We start from the raw sequence: 18,249 nt of genomic DNA, 5'->3' as shown, positions 1-18,249 counted from the left end.
GGTACCTCCACACCAGAGCGAAAAGAATTATCTAGTCCATCAACCAACAGTGCAGTGAGAAGTGTTGCTCTGCAGATCAGAATAGCACCGTCACACCCCTCTGATGGGACTTCATCTCCTTCAATGGACAGTGGAGCAGGGGATACGGTGACCCCGGATATTACACAACGACTACCCTTATAGCATGTTCATGGCTTGGCAGGGGCTGGGAAGTTAACAAAATTAGCAATGGAGGATGGAAAATGATTAAATGGAAAAGAAACAAAAATCTAGTGGAGAGATCAGGGAGGAGTGGACTGTTAGTGACTTACTGTAACGCACACCTGATCCAATCAGCTCACAAAAAGGAGCAGTTTCCTTTGACTTATGTTGGGAGGCTCCCGTGTGTAACTGGTCACTTTGCATAGTGGATCTCTGTGCCTGATTGGTTCATGCTGATGCTGTTGCTTTGGGCAGGCCAGCGTACCTTGATGTGTGGGTGCAAGGCAGAACAGCACTGCTCATTTCATGGCTGAGAAGTGAAAAAGAGAAAAGGAAGAACCCAGGGTTCTCTTTAAGGGCATTTCATCTATGACCTGAAGATCCTCTGCTAGGCCCCGTCTCTTAAAGGTTCTATTACCTCCCAATAACAACATGGGCGAGGGTCAAAACTTTAACATATAGACTTTTGGGGGAACATTCTAGATCCAAACTACAGCACTGCCTCTAATAGTTTTGAACTGGGCACCTTGCTATAGCCACCCTCTCACTCGGTGGAAATAGAGGATAACTTATTTAAAGATCTTGCTAGAGCAGAACATGGCTGATCTTTCCAGCAAGGACCGTCAGGGAGTCACACCATCCAGCCACACTCTTCTCCCAGGAAGTAGAGTTGTGTTGTGCCAGCTCGTGAGCCTGGACTGGATTTGTCATTTGCCTTGACTAGAGAGTCCATGGGGGCCAGGATGTTATGTGACAATGATGCATGATTCGGAGGTCATTCATCTTTCATTTTATTCTTCATGGAAGATGTCTGCCGTTCTGTCAGGGAGCCCCACCCAGCTTCCTTGAATGAAGGCCCCTAGCCAAGCATGCAGTTCAGTGTGACTGTATCATGGCATCTCAATGAAGTCAGTTCCTCACTCAGACAACCCCAGAGTGACAAGGAATAATAAGTTATGATTAGTTTAAATCACTAAATAGTATGTGTGTGTGTGTGTGTGTGTGTGTGTGTGTGTGTGTGTGCACACACACACAGGCTAGATAGAGGTCAACCCTAGTGCCATGAGGGGTTATTCACCGTGTCTTTGGGGGCAATGTCTCTTGCAGGGACCTGGGGCTCCTTAGTTAAGTCTGATTGGCCAGCAAGCCCTTGCAGTTCCCCTGTCTCTGATTCCCCAGCACTGGCATTCCAGATGCCACCGTGCCTGTCTTTCCGTGTGTGTACTGGGGATCAAACTCAGGTCCTCTGCTTGCACAGCCAGTGCTTTACCCACTAAGCCGTCTCCAGCCCCCACTGCCACGGTTTGACGGACAGAAAGACAAGTGGATTTTGCACATGACTACGCGTCTCTTTGCCTTGAAGTATGCGTGTTGGGTGTCAGATCAAGAGCAAGAAAACCTGAATTCTTCCTCCTCTGTCTCTTGCAGCACTTCTCAGAACTTCTGGATGAGTTTTCCCAGAACGTCTTGGGTCAGCTCCTGAATGACCCTTTCCTCTCAGAGAAGAGTGTGTCGATGGAGGTGGAGCCGTCTCCAACATCACCAGCGCCTCTCATCCAGGCTGAACACAGCTACTCCCTGAGCGAGGAGCCCCGGGCTCAGTCACCGTTCACCCACGTGACTACTAGCGATGGCTTCAATGACGGTAAAAACCGAGCAGGACAAAACACTGGGGGGGCCTTAAACCCTATGACTCTAGCTGGTTGAGGAGACAGGTGTGGGCTCTGTTATTGTCAGCATCAACATTAGCCACACACCCACTGCCTGGTTCTAAGGATGTGGTAAAAGCCAAGAGGCACAGCATGCCCTTCTCTGTGCTAAGCTGCATCTCAGCGAACTTGCTGTCCCTGAATCGTCTTACTTTCTTTGACTTGGGCCTTGGGCAGCAGAGCAGCCCTTTGTAATCAAGCTGGCCTCTCAGTTGATGATATCCAGCAGTGCAGGAAGCCACTTATTTTAAGGGATCATATCATTTTCCTGACAAAGGATTTTTATGATAATTCTTATCTGGAGAAACCTCTGGAGGCATCGCCTTAACCATTTTCCAGCATGTTCTACTGACTCTCCACGTGTGGGATCTTGGTGAACGTTTCTGGACTCTCTTGTCGGTATCCCTCTCATGCCTATTCCCATCAGCAATGCTGCTGCCCATCATTGTTGAAGGACTGGCTTTTCTAACTCCAGAGGTGCTAAGGTGTCGTGATCACTATGCTATAAGCCTTTATTTGCTGTATTTTCTACCTTCCCCGTTCTCCACATGTGCATGCATTCATACACAGATATGTACTCTCTCTCTCTCTCTCTCTCTCTCTCTCTCTCTCTCTCTCTCACACACACACACACACACACACACACACACACACACACACACACACCAGAATTTTATTTTCTTAGAGGGACAGTCAGCTATTTTAAGTTCTTTGAGAAAACTTTACAGACCTTGTTCCTTATTTTCATTCCAGCATAGGATCCCCCCCTCCCCCCACACACATGCAGGAGGATGACACAGTGAGAAGTAGTCACTAAACTGACCTCTTTGGGTTTTGCTCTGAGCCCCTTTCTGCCATCCCTTACATGCCGTGTGTGTGTGTGTGTGTGTGTGTGTGTGTGTGTGTGTGTGTGTGTGTCGATGTCTTTTACAGGTTGCTCCCCACATGAAGCATTTCCTCATGCTTCCCTGTGGTTAAAGGCCAATGCCTGTATCCACATGCATAAGGGAGGGGCCACTCCTACAGGGGAATCCATTACTAGCCTCTAAAATAATTAACTTGGATACCAGTAAAACACCTTTCCCTCAGGACAAAGAATGTTGTGGGTGTGAAAATTTCCCATTCTTCTCTAGGAAACATTCTTTCTTGGAAGAATTGCACTAGTCAGTGTGGGGGAAGTGTGTGCATGCACGCTCCGTGAAAGGGATGCTGTGAAGCTGGTAGTGGGTTCTCTCTAGCCTGCTGGAGCCTCACTCCGATGCTCTGATTCTCCCTCTTTTGTGGGGAGTTTAGGAGCATGAGGACATAGCCCTCTGCTGGAGTCTGGCAGTTATCCCTGCCTTCCACCAGTAGGATAAGGTGTAACGCCTCCTGGGAAGAAAGGAAAAGAGAACTGAGCTGATTCAAGGACATAATGGTGCTTTGGGGGTAAAATGAGGTGTTTACAAAGCTCAGAGCAATGTCGACTGCATAGCATCCCAGCGAACCTTGTTTTCTTCCTCCCAGTGCCTGTCTCTCCTGCAATGTGTTCACCTCATTTCAGAAACGCCCTCAGATCAGATACAGAATGTGCTCTCTGCGGTGACTAGGACCCTGCTCTCCCCTTAGCCTCATCACCAATGGTGTGTTACCGTGACAGCATAGTGAGCAAAAGTTATTGGAAACTTACGAATTGCTTATTTCTCTGAAACCATGGAAAGTGAACCACGGATAATGGGGAGCTGCTGTATCCCCATCCCTCACTGTGCAGGCCAGCTCAAGGAAGTCAGTTGTCTGGGTTTCAGGTTAAATTCAGGTAAGCCCTGAGTTAGTTTTATTATGTTTTAAATGGGCCACTGGTGAGTGGTTGGACAAAGTGATTGTTAGACTTTTTTCTACGTCTGAGATTCTTGGTGGGGATGTACTTGCTTCATGCAAGGTTCCCTCATGTTCTTGTCTTTGCTTTGTCTATATTCGTCTCATAATTCCTCTGAAGCCTCCATCTTTAGCCCTTCTTCGTTTGTGGAGTTAATCTTCAGTGTCTTTTGCATTAGCCATTTAAGCTGTGTAACAAATGTCCCCTCCCAAAGTCAATGTCTTAGAATGGCCATTTATTCCGTCGTGAGCTTTGTACTTAAGTCCTCCAAAGCAATACTTGTGTGGTTTTGGTTTATAGTTTATCATGAGATTGGAATCAGATGCTGGCTGAGACATTCCCAGGGTTAGACACACCACCCTAAAAGCAGCCACCTGGAGTAGTCACAAGCCACTGGTGGTAAATTGGTTGCCCTTTATATGGGTCTCCTCATGGGGCTGCTGGCTTCTCCCACAGTGAGAGTTAGTCACCTGCCAGTTAGTTACCCTTCCTGTCACAGCCAGGGACGAGACTTGGCTCCCCATCCAGGACAGCACTGAGGCACTGTGGTAGGGAATTACACAAGAAGGCCTCTAGCTGGAGGCGCAGTCTCCGGAGGCCATCTTGGATACTGGTGGCCACACTGAAGCGATTTAGTTGTATCTGGATTCCTTTACCTGGAATTGCTATGCTACACACTCTTTCCATTCATTCGCCCAGTGGCTTTCATGTTTATATTCAAGGCACTGAAGGAATATAAAGAAAAAAAAAGTTTGTCCATTGCTCTCCCAGAATTTGTCAGGAGGGGAGGATTAGCAATGTACAATACACAACTGATTGTAAAAACATTGTATGTAGCCGGGCGGCAGTGGCACACGCCTTTAATCCCAGCACTTGGGAGGCAGAACCAGGCAGACCTCTGTGAGTTCCAGGCCAGCCTGGTCTACAGAGTGAGTTCCAGGACAGGCTCCAAAGCTACACAGAGAAATCCTGTCTCGAAAAACTAAAAACTAAAACTAAAACCAAAAACCAAAAAACAACAACAACAACAAAAACATTGTACGTGTGCCAACTCTAGTGGAAGTTACGCACACCAGTTCCAAATTGTACATTACCACTGACTGGCTCTGGGAGGGTCATTTAACTTTTCCAGCCCAGCTTCCCTGTGTGTGAAATGGGGGTGAAAACGGCTGTTCATGTTTTCTTTTGAGGATTAAGTATGATAATAGATTTCATTGCCTGCCAGGGTCTGGCTGATAGCAAGGAAGTCCTTCTTAGCTCTATTGCAGTTGTTAGTTACAACTAAGATCTGTAAGAGGGCAGGAAGACTTTGTAGAGGGTTTTTTTAACCTTAATTTCTTTATTTTGGGGGGCAGGAGTGTGCCGACACCACGCATGTGTGGAGGTCAGAGGAAAATCTGGAGGAGTTGGTTGTCTCTTTCCACCATGTCAGTTCCAGGAATTGGACTCAGTCCATCAGGCTTAGTTAAAAGTGCCGTTACCCACTGAGCCGTCTTCCTGGTCCTGTGAAAGAGGATCCTCTAAATTTACCAGCCTAGGAAACTTAGTAGGTACTTAACTTATTAGTGGGTTGTTTTATTTTTGCTAGTTTGTTTTTTATATATCAGCTAGATCCAGAGATTATAATTGTTTAGGAGGCAGAAATCAACTGTATACATAATACTTTTTATTTGAATGGAGATTATTAGTTATTTTTGTATTTTCAATTACCCATGTATATGTTGGGTCTCTTCTGTATTTTGAGCTGAGTGAGGGCAAGTTCTGTTCAGTGTCTGGCAATTAGCATGATGCTTGGTACTTTGAAGATGTTCAATGAGCATTTATATCATCGAAGTGTATAGCTTGCCTCTGCCTCCCGAGTGCTGGGATTAAAGGCATGCACCACCCCCGCCCGGCTGCAATTTTTTTTTTAGTACTGTACCTTATAGACAGGTGACATAAACAAGGGCTAGTGGAAGAGGGAGAACCGGGTGTACTTCTCAAACTTGTAGTTTGCTGTTCAGAACACCCAAGTTGGAGAGGGCTCAATGAAGTTCAGTGGACTAACTTTGCTTCAGTTCTACATGTAGGTTGCGTGCACCTACTGTGTGCCCGACTCTAGCTTAGATACTTATGAAACACAGCAGTAAAACGTAGACCCTGCCTGTGAGGAGGAACTCAGGGTCTGATGAAAACGTAATGTACCTAATACCATATTAGGCAGAATTTGAGCAGTGTTCCAAGAGGAAATTAAACTGTAGGAGTTTCCAGGAGAGAGAGCACACCCATTGAGGAGTCAGGAAGAGCTGTCTGAGTGAAGCAGGATTTCAGCTGGGCCTTGGCTCCCTGCCTGGATTCAGCCCCCTGGAGCCTGCTCGAGGGCCTCCGATGGAGAGCAGGAGAGCAGAAGGCCAGGACACACCAGCGCTTTGAAAAAAGATCCGCAGTAAAAAGATTGTTCACAAAGCAGATTTCCAAAGGTTCAGGGTTCCTTCCTGTTGCGTCCGTTGGCTGTCTTCCTTTGTCTGTGTCTGGGCATATTGTCTCTGCCTTTCTTCCATCGCTGAATCCGTTCTTCTGTGTCCTCTAGTCTGGTGTCGACACTTTTTGATGTCGTTTTTATTGACTGATGGACTCTCACTTACAGAACTTCTGCTTAGTTCATTTTCAGTGTATCAATTTCCTTGCTGATTTTTTTTCCCTCTGTTTTTGAACTTCCTTCTCCAATTTACTGTTTAGCTCACTTTGGAGACTGTCCTGTCAGGGAATAGACTTCCTTAGCACACCTGCTTATTTGAGTCATCTGTATACTCATTAATTCTTGTTCAAAGAAGGACTCTGAATTCATCATGGACGTTTCAGCCATCTTGGAGATTTGGGGTTTCATTATGGGGAGTTAGTAGTGTGGGAATGAGTCATGGTAAAGATATCCCTCTGGAGGACTCTCAGAGAGCAAAAGAACCAAACAGAATTGGAAGTGTGTGTGGGGGTGGGGGGTGGAGTTGAAACTAGGAGACCCATTCAGCCCTACAGACTTTGAAAGCACAGTGAAGAAACACGACAAATACAAGACGACACCGTCCTTCCACGGCATCAACTGGTCTTCCACTTCTCATTGATTTACCTGTAAGATGAAGGAATCATCCATCTGTGCACCTAAACTAGCACCCAGTGTGGGAGAAACAATCGCAGATCTTGTGCAGGAGCCCTTTCCTATAGTAAGACCAAAGGACACACTGTTGGGGCCCCCAGATGACCCCCAGTTCTGTTTGTAGCTTTTGTGCTGTCCCAGGTTGTGCTGCTGTTTGCCAAAAAGAGGCAGAGGGGGTCCAGATGGATTTTGCAAAGGGCGTACAGTCCGCAGCTCATCTTTGTGAAATTCCGGTCTCTTCTCTCATGTTTATAAGTAGGAGATGATAATGTGGGTTAGGAATTGTTTGAGATGTTTGACGTCAGAGGCGAGGGTGATGGAGACGAGGGTGATGGCGACGAGGGTGGGCGGATCCAGCACAGCCTCGCCTGGGTCTTAGCTTCAGTTGTGCTGCTGAGGTTTGAGAATGAGCAAGTGTGTGGTAACAATATTTTATTATCTTGAGCCATACCTGTATCCCTCCAAAGGAGGAGTCAGTCCCTCCAGGTTCAAGTGCTCAGAGCAGATGGCTGCTCTGGTAGAGTATGATTTCTCTTTAGGAAACATGCGGGTGTGCTGTGTTTAAGAACAGCTGTTGGCGCCAAATCCAGTATTCCTTACCTCTTAGTAACTAATAGCTGGAATAGTACTAGGAGGCCTAGCTTCCAGGGGTGGGTAATGAGAACTTCATTCTCGGGACAGCCGGTGATTCCGCTCTCCTTGTCTAGTTTTACTCAGAGCAAATGCTGCTCTGCTGTAATTGCCTCTAAACTTCACAGCAGCACCAGGACTTACAGCTAAGTCGAGGCTTTGTCTAGAAAGTCTCCTGTTTCTACAACTCCCTCTCTCCTCTGCCATAGCCCTTCTGTCTTCTCTCCCTGTCCCTCTTAACTTTCCCTTCCTCATGCCACCCCCCCCCCGACCCCCGAGTCCCAGGGCAATCATACAGAGCAAATGGATGTTTGTACCCTATCCAGTGGACGCTGGACCTCTAAAACTGTGCACAAAATTTGGGGCTATCTACGTTTGTTACACTTTCCTGGTAAGAGGCATTATAACTTTATTTAGTTTATTTTTTACATTTATTGTGTATGTGTGTGTGTGTGTGTATGTGTATATATGGTACATGTGTGTGCATGTGTATATATGGTGTATGTATGGTTTGTGTGTGTATATGGTGTGTGTGTGCATGTGTGTATATGGTATGTATATATAGTTTGTATGTGTATATGGCATGTGTGTATGGTATGTGTGTATGGTATGTGTGTTATATGGTGCATGTGTGTACATGTGTGTATATAGTGTGTTATATGGTGCATGTGTGTACATGTGTGTATATGGTGTGTATATGGTGTATGTGTGTGTATGTGTGTATATGGTGTGTGCATGTGTGTATATGGTTTGTATATGGTGTGTGTGTATATGGTATGTATGTATGTGTGTGTGTGTATGCCCATGTAAGGGTGTGCACATACACATGTTCCACGAATGCTGAGATGGGAGTTGGTTCTCTCCTTCCACTAAATGGATTCTGGGGCTCAAACTCAGGTCCACCAGGGTTAGCTGCAAGTGCCCTTACCCACTGAGCCATACTGTGGACTTCAATAACTTTCTTTAGTTTCTTGAAAGAGTCTATGACTAAAAAATAAAAGGATAAGAAGCCCTGGTCTGCTACAGCACAGGACTCATCCAGTTCAGAAGTGACTGGAAACATCTCTGGAACACTGGAGCCACAGAGCTTTATGGGGCTCAGGCCACGGAAGCCAAGCCTGGGAATGTGGCTGACCTTCACGGCCATTGGAGGTAGTGTCCATCCCATTCAGCCATCTCTCCTCAGGGGACAGGCTGGTGACCAGTTGCTGAGGGTGCTTCTTGTCCAACAAAAATGTAAAGTGGAAAAGGAGAAAAAGGAAGAGGCTAAAAGAAACTCCCCAGCAAAATGTTCCTGGATACGCTTACGATGTTGGGGTGAGCAAACCTTGCATGCCACCCCAAGGGGTCATCATCATCGGTGCCTATTGGGCACGCTCCATTGTACTCACATTGGGAGGGTGGGTTTGTTAGTCAGTTTTCTGTTGCTACAGCAGATACCTGGTGTAATCACCTTCTAAGGAGAGCAGTTTTGTTTGACAGCTTTGGAGGTTCCATTGTGTCCTCAGTTGCTGAGGGGTGTGTGATGAAGTAACACGTCACAGCGGAAATGCATGGTGGAATAAAACTGCTCTCCTTGGGACCAGAAGGTAAACAAAGGAAGACTGGGGTCCCATAAGCCCCTTGAAGAACGTGTGTCCACGGACCCCAAACCTCCCCCTGGGCTGCACTTCCCATAGTTTCACCCTCCTCCTAGTGCCTGACCGGGCACAGAAACACACACACACCCTGGAGGACACGGTCCCCACGGTAGCTGGACTCCTCCAACTTTTCCCACTCAACGGCACCTTTTTGTGTGACCCTTGGTGTATATGTATATAAAAGAGGCAAACAAAACAAACATTTACCATAATAAATGATAAATGGATTTTGAAACAGTTCTTTAGTATACATGTAATTTTACCATTTATTAAAGACAAAAGCCAATATTCAGTTAAGGAGAATTGGCCATGCGTGTTTACTTTTACATAAGCATATTTTATATAAAGCATCATATAAAGAATAATCTTTTGGCCAACCACCACGAGTTATAGTGTGTCTTCAGTATTTTCAGTGTTGATTAGTATTTTGATTTTAAAATCATCAGTGCTGAGAATGCTGTTTTGCATGAATATATACTGCAGCACAGCAAAAGCATGTTTAAGCCTTTTCAGAAATCACTGGAAATTCTGTCCTAATCCCAAGTCAAATTCATCTAACTTTTTTTTTTTTTTTTTAGAAATTTATTTATTTTATATATGAGTGCTTTATCTGCATGTGCGCCTTTATGCCAGAAGAGGGTGCCAGATCTCATTACAGATGGTTGTGAGCCACCATGTGGTTGCTGGGAATGGAACTCAGGACCTTTGGAAGAGCAGCCAGTGCTCTTTACCACTGAGCCATCTCTCCAGCCTCTAACCAATTTAAAAAAAAAAAAAAAAAGAAAGAAAGAAAAAGAAACTCAAGTCAGAAACTATAACATCAATTTTTAAAATCAAGCATACTAACACAATAGAATCCAAAACCACGCTAATTTGATACTTACATGCTGAAGAATGACATTGGAAAATACTAAAAGCCTTTGTTTTCTATAATTAAATCATTCTGTCTCTATAAGAGCAAGAAACTTTTTATGGACTCTGAAAACTCTGCAGCCTGTGACATACGGTGGCCCTGAATCTGAGCTCAGGAGTTTGGGGTTCAGTTGCTGGTGATTGTGGTATAACAGCCTACGCAGTGTGGAGTACACGCACTATGTTCAGAACCAAAGCTGCAGTAAAGTCGCTCAGGGTCTTATAAGGGAAAACATTCAATTAGGGCTGGCCTACAGTTCAGAGGTTTTGTCCATTACCATGGTGGGAAGCACGGTGGCACGCAGGCAGACACAGAGGCTCACAACATGGTGCTAGAGAGGTCGCTGGGAGTTCTACATCCAGATCCAAAGGCAGCAGGAAGAAAGAGGGGGCCCTGGCTTGAGCTTCTGAAACCTCAAAAGCCCACTCCCTGTGACACACTTTCTCCAACAAGGCCACACATCCTAATAATGCCACTCCCTACGGGCCTATGGGAACCGTTTTCATTCAAACCACCACAGTATAAGCTTGATTTTTAATTAATTTCTGTCTTTTATGCACTCAGAAGCCTTTTACTGCTACCTAATTTGTCATGATCCCCACATTGAGTTCTATGACTTGCAGTTGAAGAGTCTGAAAACTATGGCACAAGGCACACATTTGTTTTGTTCCGGGGGGCATTCAGAGAGAACTTGATGTGGCCCCTGTCCTCCAGGGTTGTGTAAGAATAGGGTTTAAAAGTCCATAAATTATCAATAGGTTAATCAGAAGGGATATATAATGCATTTGTGCCAAGGTAACTTTATTTGGGCTAGATTAAGAGACTAACTAGTGGGGGCTGTAGAGATGTCTCAGTGGTTAAGGGCATGCACTGCTTCTTACAGAGGACCAGAGTTTGGTTCCGAGCGCTTGTATCAGGTGACTCAAAACCACTTGTAAATTCCAGCTCCAGGGGACCAGGCACCCTCTTCTGGCCCTCACAGGTACTGCATTCACGTGTGCATACCTATCCCCCCCAACACAGACATACACACCCAATTTAAAAACTAATAATAAAAACAAATCTTTATAAGAAGACAGACTATTGCTGTTTCAGGTCTATAAAATAGAGACAGACCAGGGACATCACTTGTGACCAATTGTCCTGCTGATGAATCCACTGGGGCTTTTTAGGGTTTGCAAAAGCTAGAGATAGCTGAGGTGGGCTCAGTATTGATGCCTTAAACTTATGGAACTGTTTTCACTGTTACGAATGAAAGCAAGTCCTTGGTAAGCTAGAGGTAAGTCACTGGGGACTGTGAGACAAGCTGCAGGAGGAAAAGGACACAGGAACCGACACTGTAGGATGATTGGGAAACGTGTTTGTTGGGGAGTCAAAGGAGAGAATAATGACTCATGACTGGGGTTGCCAGAGCAGGGAAGGGGTGCACAGAGAGAGTTACCTGCAGAGAAATGAGAAGCTGTGTGACATGCATGGCCAAGAAAGTGTTAATTTTTTTTTTTTTTTTTTAAGATTTAGAGAAATAGGCAGCAGGGTTCACACAGGGTTGTATGTGTGGAAAGGGCAAGGGTGAGTCATAGGTGACTTAGGTTTCTGCTCTGTAGCCTTAGAGGGATCTTGGTGTTGACGTGTTCCCAGGAAGTGGGACCCAGAAAAAAAGTACACAGAGATGAGATAAATAGCTAATCACATTTACTCTGTGCTGATGTCAAGAGCATCAGTGTGAGTCATCCCCGAGGGACAGGAAAGGATGATGTGTTCATCATCTCCCACACTGGGTCCTCTGCCGTGGGTGGATGGTGAAAGAACCTACTTGTGTTTGGGTAGGAGAAACCAGGGAACACAGGTGAAAAAGACACAGTGCTCCCCTTAAAACAGTAAGGTAGTGATCCCTTTGCTTAATTACCCATTGCAGTCTAGAATAGTATAGTTAGTATAGTAGTGTAGTCAACAGCAAAGTTGACAACCATCCATCGCATAACACTACTTTGATTATTCATGAATAACAGCTCTATCGTTGATGGAGGAAAAATAAGACATATTGACAGTTTTGTGTACATCTGTGTACTAAATTAGTCTTTTCAAATCAGCCCTTTGTTCTTTGGATCTCTATGTGGTTCATGCTCTAAACACAAACAGGAGAAACCGTGAGTCTGAAAGACCACCAGTCAAGTACAGCATGGATCTCTAGAGTCATAGTGTGTAGTAGATTTGAGTCTGGGCTCTGCCCAGATTATGAACGACGTGATCTTGGGTGAGTTGCTTTACTCTTTTATCTCACCATCCAGAACTTTAAAACGAGAATATAATGTTTACCCCCACAGCGTTGCTGGAGGATTTCGCCGAGTTAGTATTTATTGCGTACTTAGAACAGTGCCTGTCACTTTGCAAGCGCCAAATAAGTATCAGCTATTATTGCTATTGTTCTTTTGCGGGTTGCTCTCTAATTAAATACATAATTTACCAAGTGGCTGTGATAGGAATGACAGGAGCTGAGGGGAGAGCGTCTGTGTACACAGACACAGAAAGAACACAGAGTGACAGACAGAGCTGATGGTGTTGGTCTCGGAGGTCCGCGCAGTACAGGCTGGGTGTCTGCCAAAGACGAAGCGCAGCACGTTTTAGCCATTATGAGTTGGTCTTAAACGATGTTTCTTCATATCAGAAACATGGATTGGTGGTCTGTAGTATAGGAGTGATCAGTATTTTATTTTTTCCTATGCCTACTGGAGGGCTCAGAAAAGAACACTTATTAAAATGTAATCCTCCTAGGCTAGAGCTTATATTGAACCATCGCTCCCCTGGAAAGCAGTGTGTGCAGGTGAGAGTGAGCCCAGGCTGTGGGACTCTCATGTCTGCTGTACACCAGCTGTACACTTTTGGGTGAGTTATTTAATCTTAAAGTTCCCTTGTTTTTAAAGTGGGAGTAATGGTTATATTAACCTCTGTGATTACTCTTAGGACTAAGTTAATATTTCCAAAGTACTCAGAACAATACCCAGCCCATAGCAAATGCTTACAGTACTGCTGATTTTCCTATCGTGAACACCTCTTCACACCATTCCATATGGGAGTTCACTTAGAATTTAGGGCACATGGGCAGACGGGCTGTAGTTTTTCAATATTCTGATATGTTTCACAGAATTCTTGCCCCGCAGCCTCCTGCCTTCTAGACCTCAGCCTTGGAATTTTTAAAGGAGATTATTTATTTTTTTCTTATTTTATTAGTCTGGGTGTTTTGCCTACATGTGCATCTGTGCACCACTTGTGTGGAGGATGTCAGGTCCTCCTGGAACTAGTGCTACAGACAGTTGTGGGCTGTCATGTGAGTGTTGGGCATTGAACTGAGGTCTTCTGGAAGAATAGCCAGTGCTCTTAGCCACTGAGCCATCTCTGTAGGCACAGGATATTTTTATGTGAAAAAATAGTAAGGTTTGTCAATTTCTTTCAGCATGTTCAAAGAGCAAACAAATAAAATGAAGGTTTAGAGGAGACATGTAACTTAGATACTTTCTTCAATTTATATATACTATTTGGATGATAAGTGGATACATGTAGGCCTTTTTATGTCATATAGATGCTATATAGATGCTATCAAGTGATTTCTCTTAATGTACGTTTACTACTATTCTGTGTTCTTTACCTTGTGTGTGTGTGTGTGTGTGTGTGTGTGTGTGTGTGTGTGTGTGTGTGTTCACGCTCATGCCTGTGCATATGTCTGTGCACAAGTCTTGTGCAGCATTACCTGGCTGTGCACATGGAAATGACTGAGGCTTTGCTCCTGATGTTGTCATTTCATTGGCTTTAAGCAGCTCTGTCCTTTGGTCTCCAAGGTCACCTGATGTTTTAGTCATTTAGCATCACGGTGTTGATGGTTATTCCATTCTGAGCTCAGTGAAGGACTTGTTCTCTACCATGAGACAATGGCGTCTTTCCATCTTTGCTGATAACCGAGGCTGATGCTGAGGAGATGCAGCCTTGAAATTTGACCGTTAGGGGAAGCCGTGCAAATAAAATCTGATGCTATCAGAGGGTGCTTATCATTCAGAATATATATGCACTATAAAAATTAGGGGAGGATGTCTTTCATTTGAAATGAAATTTATTTCATTGTATGTAGATACAATTCAGGAAAACACTTTTTTTTTGTTCAAAGTCTGAATTACAGAATTTAGAAAAGTGATAGACTGTAGTATTTCATGCACTTAGTTCTCTCTCTCTCTCTCTCTCTCTCTCTCTCTCTCTCTCTCTCTCTCTAGTTATACAAATAGCTGAGGATGCGGGTCTAATTCTAAGCCTTAGTGATCTTTTTACCAATAAAATTCAACTACAAAACTAAGGCCCTGGGCAAGTTGCAGAGCCCACTTCTTTGCTAATTCTATCCTTTGTTAACCTTCTACTTTTTATGTTACATTTGCAATTTTCTTTTCTCTAATTTGATATTTAATTCCACCGGGGACAAAATTTAGGCCAACAGCCAAGAGTTGGGAATGCAAGCTCTCTTCTCTAATTTCAACCACACTGGAATGCTGCTCTCATAAAGCTTCATAGTGACTGCACTTCCTTCATCTGAAATCGGTTCTTTTACAAGTATCTGGAGGGTCCGATTGGCCAATCTACAAATATTTATTTATTTTTATTAATCATGCATGTACAAGTCAGAGGACAACTTTTGGGAGTTGGTTCTCTCCTTCCACCTTTATATGGGTTCTAGGAATTGAACTCAGGTCACCAGGCTTGTGAGGCAAGTGCTCCAATCTGCTCAGCCCTCTCGCCAGCCCCTACAAATATTTATTGACACAATCTCCAGTTGATGACTTAGAGGAATTATTTGGAAAAACCACTGCAGTTACCTTATTGCAATAGATTCTGATGTCATAATTCAGCCATGTTGTATTAGCTAGTTATGCTGTCTAAGAAGCCAACTCAAACCCCATACGTGTACTTTCTGTGTGAATGTGGGGACAAAGTCTATTCCAGGGTGGTCTCCAGTTTGGTCTATAGTCAAGGATGATCTTGAACTTTGGATCTTCCTGCCTCTGCCTTTTGAATTTGAGCACTGGGATTCCCAGTGTGTATGTGGTACTGGGGGATCAAACTTGATGCTCTAAATTTTAGTACTTGAAGTAAAAAATCAGTTTATTGCTAGACTTTGTGCATTTCTACTACTGGGGATTGGCTGAGTGACACGGGATCAGTTCAGCAACTGCTAGTTCTAGCTGCAGTCCCTCTCATCTTAAGGCTAGAGTTTGATGACTCGTCTCAGCTCTTCTCGGCATGCCTTTGATCTGTGAGGCTGTGTTCCTTCCTCTAGGATCAAGAGATCAATTATCCTGGCACATCCTTCTTATGTGATAGTAAAATCCATAAGAACATAAGCCCAATCTTAGCTAACACATTTCAAGATTCTGCTGTATGAAGAAGCTAATGTGCCATTGGTTAGGTTAAGTCACAGGGCAAAGCTGGGGATATTGAAAACTCATATAGCAAAAGGCACAATTGGAGGGTGTGATGGCTCATCTCGGGATAGCTTGACTAGACCAAGATTCACCTAGGAAAGGAGCCACGGGGCATACTTGTGAGGAATTGTTTTAAGTTAATTCAGGCAAAAATACTTCCCTAAGTACAGGTGGCACCATCCCCTTGGGTTGGGGTCCTAGACTACCTGAAATGGAGAAAGTTGGTTGGGCACCACCATTCACCTCTCTGTACTTAATGGATGCAGTGTGACCATCTGCCTCACATTCTAACTGCCATGTCTTTTCCGCCCTGATGGATTTCCCTCAAACTGTAACCATCCAAATCCTTTTCTCTCTCAGGTTGTCTATGTCAGGGATGTTTTATCACAGAAGTAACTAATACAAAGTAGATAGCAAACTGGAGTCAGCTGTGGGCCCTGCCAGCTACTCCAGCTTCTGTCTGGTAATTGCCATCCCAAGTCAACAGAGGAGGCAGGGCAGGCATATCCGTGTGTGACAACTGGGAATAATATTAATAGTTTCAAATATAGGCTTTTGGAAATACTATAAAAATGTTAAAGAATAAGAAAAAGGCCACAATGTTCTGAATGATTGATTCTCTTGATCTGTATTTACTGTTCAGGCAAGTTTCCTTTGCCTCTGTCTTAGTGTCTTAGTCCGTGTTCTGTTGTTTGGAGAGACACTGTGACCACAGCAACTCTTATAAAGGAAATCATTTAATTGGGGCTAGCTTACAGTTCAGAGGTCTAGTCCATTGTCGTCATGGTGGGAAGCATGGCGGCACACAGGCAGACGTAGCTGAGAGTTCTACATCTCGACCCAAAGGAGCAGGAAGGAAGAGTGAGCCACTGGGCCTGGCTTGAGGTTCTGAAACCTCAACGCCCACCCCCAGAGACACACTTCCTCCTACGAGGCCACACCTCCAATAATGCCACTCCCTATGAGTCTGTGGGGGGCATTTTCATTCAAACTACCACAGTCTCCTTTCTTCGTCAATCGTATATTATTACACCAAGGTTTTCCCTAGTGTACTATGGAACTTCCCTGTATTATTGAAAAGACTTTGTAAATATGGCAATGTCTGTGTAAATATTTCACTGTATAGATGTACCGTAATTCACCTCGTCATCTTCACCTTCTTTGTGGATTGGTTGTTTCCCACACTCTGTCCTTCTAAATCAGAGTGTAGTGAGCATATTTATGCATAAATCTTCATCCATGTGTTGACTTGTTTCCTTCATGGCAAGAACACTGGTAGGAACGCAGCGATCTGGGTCTGACCTCAGATGACAGTGTGGAGGAGATTTGCACATGGCAGTTTCCTCGTCTGTAGAGATGATGCCTTTGAGCGTGGGCTTCATTTAACCCAAAGCATCATCAACATGGAGGACTGAACTGCAGTACTGGAATGGAAGCATGGCGGTAATGCCAGTTGTTTTTCCTCATCTAAGCTGGGGGAGCAGAGCTTGGAGTCACAACTCCTATAGTCTTTAAGAGAGGATGCTTCCTTCTGCAGTCAAGTACCATTGCTGGCTCTGTGGCCTCTGCTCCCAAGACAGCAGTGATTATGTTTTCAGATAGGACCATGGGGCTGAGCGTGAAGAGCAAATATGGTCCTTTCCTATTTCCTACATGCCCTTATCTGTTGACCACGGTTTTATTCCAATAGAAGAATCAATTTCATCTTCCTTTTGGGCTTCAAGTTCAAGTGTGCTTTCTTCATTTAATTTTGCCTGGCGCATATATTGTGAATTAAATTGGGTCACAGTCACTTAGATTGCAACAATCGGACATGTGGCCTTACCTCACCATTTGCTGGTCATTGCATGGGGCCATTTTCCCAGGAGTGCCTCTTCCTCTTCATTTTATTATACCCAGGGCTAAATTTCTCCTTACTATATCCCTTCCATCCTCTTCTGGTGGCAAACAGTGTTCAGTTTGGGCTGCCAGTGTGATTTCTACAAGCAGCAGCTTCAGCATCTCACTGCTGAGTAAAGAAAGTGATCCACACCCTCTCTCTGCCCCCCCCACCCCCCGTTCTGTCCTAAGTGATCTGAACCTTCTCTCTGCCTCTCCCTCCCTTCCCCATTCTGTCCTCAGTGTGCCTTCCCCGTGTCTTCCTTCCTGAGGACAGCCTTCTAGATCTGAGCCTCCTTTTGGAGACTCAGTAGTCTTCTTTCGGCTCGTGGTTTGGTTGTTTCTATAAGCTGAGCAGGGTGCCCATCTGGCCAGCAGAACTATGTGTCAAGTACAGTGTGGTCTCCCTCCTCTGGCAGCCATTAAAAGGCCCTTTGTTCCCAAGGAGCCCCTTCTGGTCCAGGATGTCGCCCACACCCTTTGACGGAAATCCCCCCATCGCACCAGACACTCGGCAGATTATAGGACTCACTCTGAAAGCAGAATGCCGCCTTGTGTGTAGGAGCCTAGCCTTTGCTGTGTTCAAAGGAAGCAGCTTATGGAGTTCAAGTTTATCTTTGTGAACTTTCACTTTTTGCTGCTATTCCCATGCTTCTCTGTACAATTTTTCATGCACCCCCCCTTTTTTATAAAACTGGAGCCAAATTCTTGAGTGTATGTTCATGGTGGGAACTGCTTTGCACCCCTGAACCATTATAGGTCACCAAGCAGGCGGGGCTTTTTTTCAAATAGCAGAGGAACAGGTCTGCTTTGTGTGTACCCCTTCTTAGTAAA

The 18,249-nt window shown here is 44.7% G+C and overlaps 1 protein-coding gene across 2 annotated transcripts in view; it reads left to right on the top strand.

Moving 5' to 3' along the window:
- The window catches only part of Creb3l2 (cAMP responsive element binding protein 3 like 2), a 119,800-nt gene that overhangs the window by 67,067 nt on the left and 34,484 nt on the right, over positions 1-18,249 (top strand). For both annotated transcript variants that reach the window (XM_052720923.1, XM_052720922.1), the window contains exon 2: positions 1,630-1,846. In XM_052720923.1, the coding sequence (XP_052576883.1) occupies positions 1,630-1,846 (217 nt within the window). The remainder of the gene's footprint in view (positions 1-1,629; positions 1,847-18,249) is intronic.

Source organism: Peromyscus californicus, unplaced genomic scaffold (assembly GCF_007827085.1).
Source record: "Peromyscus californicus insignis strain IS unplaced genomic scaffold, ASM782708v3 Scaffold_6__1_contigs__length_162567912, whole genome shotgun sequence".
NCBI lineage: Eukaryota > Metazoa > Chordata > Mammalia > Rodentia > Cricetidae > Peromyscus > Peromyscus californicus.
Note: the sequence above shows the minus strand (reverse complement) of the source record. Positions and strands in the feature narration are given on the sequence as shown.